Consider the following 10642-nt stretch of genomic DNA (forward strand, 5'->3'; position numbering starts at 1 on the left):
ACACTAAGATGGGGGTGAATTAGTGCAGCGGTTAAGTGCGATAAACTTTTGATGATTTAAAATCTTTCGAAAACTTTGTACGATAAAAGTAACGTTTTTGTTTGAAATCGTTTCGATTGTGTTTTAACTTGAAGGGATAAGTAAGACAGAGACAAAGAAGTAGAGCATTAAAGTGCAAATGATTTGTAGCAATATAAATGACAATAAATAAAAGTAAATCAGAGATCACGTCGATTTTACAGTGGTTCGGTCAAATGATCTACATCCATTTGCGAGGCCCCTCTTTGATGAGGTTTTTGAAGGGGAAGGGTAAATACCTCTCTTACAACTTTATATAAGTGGTTCACTCTCTTATAGATTTTTAGCAAGAAAGAAGGAGGTGAACACTAGCAAATTGAAAACAAGACTAGCAAAGACTCTTCTAAGACTTTTCTTTCAATCAATTGCTTTTCCAAAAGTTGTTATCTCAGCTGAGATTTGAGGGGTATTTATAGGCCTCAAAATGATTCAAATTTGGGCTCCAAATTTGAATTCTCTTTGGGTTCCCGATGCTGGCGGTGCCATCGCTTGTCAGTTTCTGACACTAATAGTGGCTGGCGGTGCCACCGCCTAGGCCAATTCAGCTCACTGGTTGGGCTCCAAACTTGGCCCAAACCAGTCCGAACTCGGGTCCAATTGGCCCCTACTTGGGTTATAGGATTAACACCTAATTCTAACCTTAATTAACGTGCTAACTACGAATTTAAAGACATTTTCTAAGCTATTACAAAGTTCGTAAGTCAAGACTTCTTCCGGCGAGCTTCCGACGAACTTCTGACGGTCTTCCGATAAACTCTTGGAAACCATTCTGCGGACTCCCGGCAAGCTCCTAGACTTCACGATTTGATCTTGGCAAGTTCCAACGAGCTTCTTCGGCAAGCTCCGATCTTTCTCGGCGAGCTCCGCGAACTTCCAACGAACCTTCTGGCGAGCTTCCGAAAAACCCTTCGGCAAGCTCTCTACTCATTCTCGACTAGTTCCGGTAGCATTCCCGACGAACCTTCAGACTTCCGTCGAACTCTCGAACTCGCAACAAATCCTTTGCGCTTGACTCCGACACTTTGTTTCGCTTTATGTCTTCATCATTATCGTAGTTAATCCTGCACACATAAGCCAAAACTCTACTCCGATCTAGACAATTATTACAACGCGAATTGACATTCTATTGCCCGGTACGTTATTGGTTAGCGCTTCGTCCGATTCTTCAGCACATCGTCCTCTCTTGCGGCTTGTTGCCCAATCGACGGTTGACCTCCGCAACCCCGATATCCTTAGCGCAATTCTGCTCTCCTTGGCCCGATGCCCGACGTCCGAAGCCTTCTGTCGTCCAATATCCTGACGTGATCTCCTCCGGCGCAACGTCAATTCCTCCTACGTTAACTGTCTAATCCTGATCGAGTAGACCTGCATCACTCAAAATGCAGTTTAAATTATAAACACATATCAAGTGGTTTCATCATCAAAATACGAGATTCAACAATCTCCCCCTTTTTGATGATGACAACCACTTGATGACGGAGTTAACCTTAACTCCCGGAGTTTAAACAAACTCGCCCTATCAATATGCCATATTGATAGAACATTGAATTCAAAAGAATTCAAGTCATTACAATATTCATCATGAATACTTGCAACACATCATCATGAACATATGCATAAAACTTATGCATCACATGTCATGTCATCAACATACTTCTCCCCCTTTGTCATCAACAAAAAGGAGAAGTACCACAATCAAGTGTTTGTTATATGGGTTCAACTCATTGCATGAAAAACATAATGTTAAATTTTTATCATCATGCAATCTAGTAATTTTACAACATTTTAGAACTTGCTAGCAATTTAGAGATGTTCAAGAAAGTAACTCTTGCTTTTTGAAATATGCAAGTTTTATAAACTAGCAAATTCAAATATATGCAAGTTGGCATATCTGCTTTTCTTGAGATAAGCACAATAGCACATTTTTGTATTTTCTTGATGTTTCAAGCTAGCAATTCTCGGTGATGTTCAAGATAGCAATTTCTTCTCTTTTGAGAAGTGCAATTTTTGCTTTCTTCTTGAATTGTGCAAATTGGCTATCTCCCCCTTAGTCATTGTCAAAAAGAAGGGAAGACTCTTTACATCAATTATGACAAAGGTAAGTATCAATATTATTTGTGCATCATTATATTTTCAAATTAAAACATGCACTATTTGAAAAACCTTATATTTCATTCATACACGATATTGAATAAATCAATCAACATTATGAGCATATCATACATGATACATCATTTTGAAAATAAATCATAGCATTTATCAATATTTTGATCATGATACCAAGCAATCATCATTTTGAGCATTCATGATACACATTATATGTATATATCATTACAATAAAAAGTAATTGTGTACATAATTTCAAATCATAAATGTTTCAAATAATGATGGTATCAATTTTGTTAAATTATATCCTACCATGTTCATAACTTTTCAATTGTATGCATCAAAATAATATCAAGAGTATTTTATACATAATACAAAATCATCATTTATAATTACATCAATATTCTAATCATTATTTCAATCTACACATCATGATAATAATAAAATTGCACTATAGACAATCTCATGTTTTATCATTCAAGCTAGCGTATATTTTTGTAATTAGCAAGCTATCAAATTCCTTTTTCTTTTATAATAGTGATTCAATCATATCAAGACATTTGTATCATAGATACAAACAAATCATATCATCAAAGATAAGACCATTTAAATACCAACATACATGATTTATTTCAACAGTTCTCCTTTATTTTTATAAATATCAAAAAGAAATGTAGGAGATCAAATGTTATAGTACCTTGATTCTTGCATAAGAAGTCATAAGTTATAAATTTCAAAAAAATCAAGATAAGTCTTATTCAAATTCAAATCGTCAAATTAAAATCATTTTCAAGAGATTCAAAAAAAAAAAAAAACATAGATAGATTTTTTAATCTCTCAATTCTTTATGAATCATAAAAATTATAATTCCAAAAAAAATCATGATTCATTTCAGAAATTTTCTTCTTTAGTAAACAATAAGAAGAAACATGGGAGTTCAAAGGACAAGATCTTGATTCATAATAAAATTTCATGTATCGATTATCGAGAAATCAAGATGATGATTCATAAAGAATATCACAAGTTACATTCAAGAGAAAAGTCATCATTCATTTTCAAATCATTCAATTTATTAAATCAACATTTCTTGGGTATGCATGATATCAAAACATGGTTTCAAATCTTCAACATATAACATGCATGAATTCAAAAATCGAAAGGAGAAGGGAAGAATTCAAAGGTACACAGATTTCAACCATCTTATAAACAAATGAAGGATCAAGTCATGAATCGAAAATTTCATGAATCATTTCGACAAATCTCCTTTTAAATAATCGAGATGATCAACAAGGGAAATATCATGTTATTCTTAGAAATCAAGATCATGATTTTGATAAAACTCATCTCAAATTCAAATCACCAAAATCATTTTTATGGTTCACAAAATTCGTAACATAAGTAGATTCATGATTTCATTGATAATATATTTTTTCCTTTTTTTTATATATTTTATTTTAAGTGATTGATTTCATGTTAGCATGCTTTTTCATTTATGTTAAATAAAAACATGCATCAACGTTTAGGATCGAAAAATAAATTTCATCATAAAACCATCAAGATCAATAGATTCTCAAAAATGAATTGTTAGAATCAAGAAAATCCGAAAATAAAATTTAACACTTTCATTCATTCAAACATGGTTTTGCTATAGATTTTCAAATTCAATCATGAAGTTAAAACATGCTCATGATCATGAAAATTTTTGTATCCAAAACACATAATTTCTAACATGTTATTAAGACATGTAATAGTGTAAAATCATCAAGATACACATGCATGGATTAATCCTAAGCACCATCACATATCATATAATTATCATCCCTAATGTTGCATATATCATTCAACATTTCAAAACATAATATGCATGAAACCTTAGCAATATACTTTTCATGATCAAATTTTTAATTTTTCAAAGTTGCTAAAAAGAAAAACAGGATATAATTTTTGAAAAATAATTTTTTTATTTCCTATTCCTACTATCTAAATTAAGCACTCATGAAAAACTTCAAGTAATTTCAAAATAATTCAAGAGAGTTGAGTTACTTACCTTGTAGTCGAAGCCCGTAAAAGCCCAATTCACCGTTTCATTTTTGGAAGCTCTTGATTCATCCTTGGGTGCCTTCCTTTTCTTTGGCCTCTTCCTCCGTTCAAGTTCATTGTTTATTTTAGATTTTTGTTTAATGAACTTATTAAGAGTTAGTGTTCGAAGTTCAAGTTCATAATTGTCCTCATCACTTGAGTCATCGCTCAAGTGGTATTCATTTGTCCGGAGTTCTAAATCCTTCCTATTCTTTGGAAGGTGGTTCAAGTGTTTATTGTGTTCATCATGTGCATTGCGCACCATTTCATATGTCATCAATGAGCCGATAAGTTCTTCAAGTGGAAAAATATTTAAATCTTTTGTTTCTTGTATTGCCGTTACTTTTGATTCCCAAGCTTTAGAAAGTGATCGTAAAACTTTACTAACAAGTTCAAAATTCAAGAAACATTTGCCAAGAGCTTGTAAACCATTGATGACATCCGTAAAACGGGTGTACATGTCAACAATGGTTTCGCTCGGCTTCATTCGAAAAAACTCGAAATCATGCATTAAAATGTTGATTTTCGAATCTTTAACTCTAGAAGTGCCTTCGTGTGTGATTTCAAGAATGTGTCATATGTCGAAAGCCGTTTCGCACAAAGAAACCCGATTGAACTCATTTTTGTCCAAAGACCAAAATAAGGCATTCATAGCCTTTGCGTTTAAAGAAAACATCTTCCTCTTCAAATCATTCCAATGGTTCATTGGAAGAGAAGACATTTCAAATCCATTTTCGACTATGTGCCATAAATTCAAATCCAGAAAACTCTCATTCGAGTTTTCCAATAAGTGTAGTTCGTCCCATTGAAAAATGGAGGACAAATGAGAGAGTGACCCTCTTGAAAGCTGTAAAGAGCCATTTCTATTTGGATGTTAAACCAAAGTAGATAAACGTGGCTCTAATACCAATTGTTAGGATCGGAGTGGCACTAAGAGGGGGGGTGAATTAGTGCAGCGGTAAAGTGCGATAAACTTTTGACGATTTAAAACCTTTCGGAAACTTCGTACGATAAAAGTAACGTTTTCGTTTGAAACCATTTCGATTGCATTTTAACTTGAAGAGATAAGTAAGACAGAGACAAAAAAGTAGAGCATTAAAGTGCAAATGATTTGCAGCAATATAAATGACAATAAGTAAATGCAAACTAGAGATCACGCCGATTTTATAGTGGTTCAGTCAAATGACCTACATCCACTTGCGAGGCCCCTCTTTAATGAGGCTCCCATCTTCCACTAGCAAATCTTCTTGAAGGGGAAGGGTAAATACCCCTCTTACAACTTTATACAAGCGGTTCACTCTCTTGCAGATTTTCAGCAAGAAAGAAGGAGGTGAACACTAGCAAATTGAAAACAAGACTAGCAAAGACTCTTCTAAGACTTTTCTCTCAATCAATTGCTTTTCCAAAAGTTGTTTTCTCAGCTGAGATTTGAGGGGTATTTATAGGCCTCAAAAGGATTCAAATTTGGGCTCCAAATTTGAATTCTCTTTAGGTTCCCGATGCTGGCGGTGCCACCGCCTGTCAGTTTCTGACACTGACAGTGGCTGGCGGTGCCACCGCCCAGCTCTTGGGTGCTGGGCGGTGCCACCGCCTAGGCCAATTCAGCTCACTGGTTGGGCTCCAAACTTGGCCCAAACCAGTCTGAACTCGGACCCAATTGGCCCCTAATTGGGTTATAGGATTAACACCTAATCCTAACCCTAATTAACGTGCTAACTATGAATTTAAAGACATTTTCTAAGCTATTACAAAGTTCGTAAGTCAAGACTTCTTCCAGCGAGCTTCCGACGAACTTCTGACGGTCTTCCGATAAACTCTCGGAAACCATTATGCGGACTCCCGGCAAGCTCCTAGACTTCACGATTTGATCTTGGCGAGTTCCAACGAGCTTCTTCGGCAAGCTCCGATCTTTCTCGGCGAGCTCCGCGAACTTCCAACGAACCTTTTGGCGAGCTTCTGAAAAACCCTTCGGCAAGCTCCCTACTCATTCTCGGCTAGTTCCGGTAGCATTCCCGACGAACCTTCGGACTTCCGTCGAACTCTCGAACTCGTAACAAATCCTTTGCGTTTGACTCCGACACTTTGTTTCGCTTTATGTCTTCATCATTATCGTAGTTAATCCTGCACACATAAGCCAAAACTCTACTCCGATCTAGACAATTATTATAACGCGAATTGACATTCTGTTGCCCGGCACGTTATTGGTTAGCGCTTCGTCCGATTCTTCAGCGCATCGTCTTTTCTTGCGGCTTGTTGCCCAATCGACGGTTGACCTCCGCAACCCCGATATCCTTGGCGCAATTCCGCTCTCCTTGGCCCGATGCCCGACGTCCGAAGCCTTCTGCCGTCCAATATCCTGACGTGATCTCCGATGCAACGTCAATTCCTCCTGCGTTAACTGTCTAATCCTGATCGAGTAGACCTGCATCATTCAAAATGCAGTTTAAATTATAAACACATATCAAGTGGTTTCATCATCAAAATACGAGATTCAATATTTTTTAAATTAGAAATATTATTTAAAAAAAAGGATATCTTTTCTTTATATGTAAAATATAGATATTTTCTAGAAAAATCACCGATAAACCATGAAGGAGGCGTATCTCTCTCTCCAACTGCAACAACACAAAGACTCCGGTCGGTCAAATAACTTCAAACAAGCCATGAACGAAGGTTTTAATCGATGTTTTCACATCTTACATTGTTACCTGCATCGAACTGCTGCTGTGCTAGCTCTCAACACTATATTACATACAATCAACAACAAGAATATATAAGTAGGAAAAAGAATTAAGAAGAAATGGCATATTGTGGCAGCAGCAGCTTCACAACATGTCGCATCCCCTTGCTTTTGCCACGCTCTCATTCTTTCCAACTGCATCGAGTCACTCCTTCAACAGATGGGAAGTGGAGCTCCGTTCCACTCCTTCAAGCACTCCAGCAGAGGATCGATCAGCAGTCCTTTGTTGATAGCCGCGAACACCTTGTCGAACTCCTCTCCCGGCGATCGCACCTTCTCGCCGGTGAGGTATGCAGCCCCCAGCTCCTTCCTAACGAAGCGGTACAACGGGTACGACCTGCACTCCTCGATCCTGTTGCCGATGGCCGCATTGCCGCCCTCGACCGCGGCTCTCGCCGCCTCTGCTTCCTTCGGCAGGACGGCCTCCAGCTCCTCCTCCAAGGCAGCGATCTTTTGGAAGATGGACGTGTTGGCGTCCTTCTCCTTCTCACCATTGTTCAAGGCATGCTCCACGAGGACCATCCGCAGCTTGGGCATCAGAGCGTAGGTGGAGCTGCAGGGGTCGTCGATGTAGCTGAAGACGTGCTCCCGGTCGATGACGGTGATCAGGTCCTTCTCGCAGAACCGCGAGGGGTGGAGCTCGCCATTGGCGGCCGTGGTGAGGACCCTCTTGGCGACTTGGCTCACCGTGTTCTTCACGGCTTGCTTGAGATTCTCCTCCAGGTGCCTCAGATCGATGGCTTGGCACAGGGCGACCAAGTAGGTGGTGGACATGAGCTTCAGGATGTCGACCGCCTCCGCCGTCTTCCTCGACGAGATGAGTCCCAAGGAGTTGACATCTTGGTTGTGCTGCTCGGCGCTCTGGACGTGGTTGGTCACCGGGTTGGCGAGGAACTGGAGCTCGGAGCAGTAGGCCGCCATGGCAATCTCGGCGCCCTTGAAACCGTAGTCCAAGCTCGGGTTGCGCCCGCCGGAGAGGTTCGACGGCAGCCCGTTGTTGTAGAAGTCGTTGACGAGCTCCGAGAACTGCGCGAACATGAGCTTCCCGATGGCCGCGATGGCCAGGCGGGTGTTGTCCATGGACACGCCGATGGGCGTGCCCTGGAAGTTGCCGCCGTGCAGGGCCTTGTTCCTGGAGACGTCGATGAGTGGGTTGTCGTTGACAGAGTTGATCTCCCGCTCGATGGACTTGGTGGCGGAGCGGATGACCTCGATCTGGGGGCCGAGCCACTGCGGGGAGGTGCGGAGGGCGTACCGGTCCTGCTTCGGCTTCTGCAGCGGGTCTTGCTCGTGAAGCTTCTTGGCCATCTTCATGTAGGAGCTGCCGTCGAGGATGTGCTCCATGATGGCGGCGGCCTCGATCTGGCCCGGGTGATGCTTCAGCTTGTGGGTGAGGTGGTCGGTAAATTCCGGCTTCCCCTGCATCACCTCGCAAAAGATCGCCGACAGCACCTCGGCGAGGACAGCAAGGACGTTGGTTTCGTACAGAACGACCGAGGCGAGGCCCGAGCCGACGGCGGTGCCGTTGACGAGAGCGAGCCCCTCCTTGGGCTGCAGCTCGAAGAACCCATGGGGGATGCCGGACCGGCGGAAGGCCTCCGCAGCGTCGACCGCCTCGCCGCCAGGGGCGAAGGCTTTGGCATTAGGGCGGCCGGTGAGCACGCCAGCGATGTAGGACAAGGGGACCAGGTCGCCCGAGGCGGTGATGGTGCCGCGGAGGGGGAGGCAGGGGGTGATGCCGGAGTTGAGGAGGCTGGCCATGGCCTCGAGGATCTCGAACCGGATGCCAGAGTAGCCTTGGAGGAGGGTGTTGACGCGTACGAGCATCGCCGCCCTGGCCGCCGGTGTCGGCAGCGTGTGGGCGGACTCCGTCCCGGAGCCGAATATTCCGGCATTAAGGAATCTGCAGCAATTGGAATCTCAGGGTTAGAGATCTCACAGCTCACGACAGCAACGGCAGCGCGACGAGACAATCAATGATTAGCAGCCATTGCCAGACCAAACACATGACAGGATCCATCAAGGATCGTGTCAGAGAACACAAGAACATGGATCCACCCAGAGTTGGACACAGGATTCATGATTGGGGTTGGTGGGCTGTGCATGACTTCTTCCTTGAGAAGTGTCGGTGAACTGCAAGTAGATGTGACTTTTGTTCTCTTCGACCTTTGGATATGATCTCATCCCCATAAATAAGAAGGCCAAACCTACACCAGCAAGAAAGCATCATGCCAACTAACGCACAGCTATTTCTCTTTCCAGCCATGCCAGGATCCATCCTCCTATTGCAGATCGCAATAGATCCTATGACAAAATGGTAGGCCAACTTTACTTGGTGTGGCAGATCCACGGCGTAAGTAAAGGATCTAAAAGAAAACATCATCTACATGGGTCAAGAGTTCGACAGAGCTAAATCGATCTCCTCAAGGTGTTTGACTGGTGTGATCAATTGCAAGCCTACCATACGATTCATGGATTTGACATTGAGGAGCCCCACTAGGTTCAGCTGTATGACGGTGACATTTCAGGAAGGGGAAAGGGGTTTGTAGAGAGAGAGAGAGAGAGAGAGAGAGGTGCTGATGGTTCACCTAATGAGCTCCTTCTGCAGGGCGCCTCCTTCCTTGGTCCTCCTGTGAGAGGTTGCACCGAAGCCGGTGGTGACGCCATAGCTGTCGGTCCCCTTGGTCATGCTGTCGGTCACCCACTGGCTGCTGGCGCGCACTCCCTCCCTGGCGGACTCCGACAGCTCCACCTTCACCGCCGAGTGCGGCGCCATGGCGACCGCCGCCACCTGAGAGATCTTGAGCGTCGCGCCCTCGAGCCGCACCAGCGGCCGCCGGAACTCCTCCACCATCCTCTTGACCTCGTCGAGGTGGCTCCCCGTCAGCGCCTCGGCCGCGGCGCCCCAGTTGAGGGGGTCGGCCTTGACGCAAAGCCCGTCGGCGAAGCCATTGCCGTGGACTCCGTTCTCGACCTCCATCGATCGAAGAACAAGGGGTGTCAGAAGAACAGAACGGAGGAGGAGGAGGAGGAGGAGGAGAGGCAAAGCTAGAGAGCTCGAAGAGGGAGTCGGTGATCCTTCTCCTGAGGAAGGCAGGAGGTCAAGGCAGAGCTTAAATAGAGACGCTTGTGGTGTCGTGCGGTGTTGGGTGGCTGCAATAAGGAAGGTGGGTTAGTTGGCTTAAGATTTGGTCCATTGGATCAACCGACACCGACGGTGAGATATCACGTGACTCTCTCCTGTCAAAGCTGAAGTCGAGGGGTTGGTGGCAACCGATGCAAGCATGCCATCATCTTCCTCACCATTTCTCCCCTCAATATTTCTCTTCTCATTTCTCCATTGCAACTCCTCAGCTAATTCTAACCCTACCCCTGTCTTATGTATCAGTCTCTTTCAGGATTACACATCATTGCTTCATCCTCTCATGTACATTCAAGTAACTCTCCATATATATATATATATAAAGGAAAATATATTTTTGGAGATCCACATTAATAAAGCTCCTTCTGGTTGCCATGTTCATGTGAGGGGAAGTCAGACAGAGAATTAAATAGGAGAGTTAGATCAGCAGGACGGCAGAGTGCATTTGTTTATGCTGATAATAACAACTATGATCATGTCCAAATGTGCATACTTTA

The 10642-nt window shown here is 42.9% G+C and overlaps 1 protein-coding gene across 1 annotated transcript; it reads right to left on the reverse strand.

The window, feature by feature from the left end:
* Positions 1-6905: 6905 nt before the first annotated feature.
* Positions 6906-10097, reverse strand: LOC135652681 (phenylalanine ammonia-lyase 2-like). The gene is made up of 2 exons (XM_065173816.1): positions 9592-10097; positions 6906-8906 (listed from the first exon to the last, which is right to left on the reverse strand). The coding sequence occupies exons 1-2, from the start codon at positions 9981-9983 to the stop codon at positions 7157-7159; spliced, it is 2142 nt and encodes a 713-aa protein (XP_065029888.1). The 5' UTR covers positions 9984-10097; the 3' UTR covers positions 6906-7156.
* Between the last annotated feature and the right edge of the window lie 545 nt (positions 10098-10642).

Source organism: Musa acuminata, chromosome BXJ3-11 (genome assembly GCF_036884655.1).
Source record: "Musa acuminata AAA Group cultivar baxijiao chromosome BXJ3-11, Cavendish_Baxijiao_AAA, whole genome shotgun sequence".
Lineage (NCBI taxonomy): Eukaryota > Viridiplantae > Streptophyta > Magnoliopsida > Zingiberales > Musaceae > Musa > Musa acuminata.

What these genes read in the sequence shown, in the direction of transcription:
- LOC135652681 (XM_065173816.1), bottom strand. Translation starts at nt 9,983, where the DNA reads ATGGAGGTCGAGAACGGAGTCCACGGCAATGGCTTCGCCGACGGGCTT. An exon ending in CTGCAGAAGGAGCTCATTAG is followed by an intron (nt 8,907 to 9,591) that starts GTGAACCATCAG and finishes CAATTGCTGCAG; the next exon opens with ATTCCTTAATGCCGGAATAT.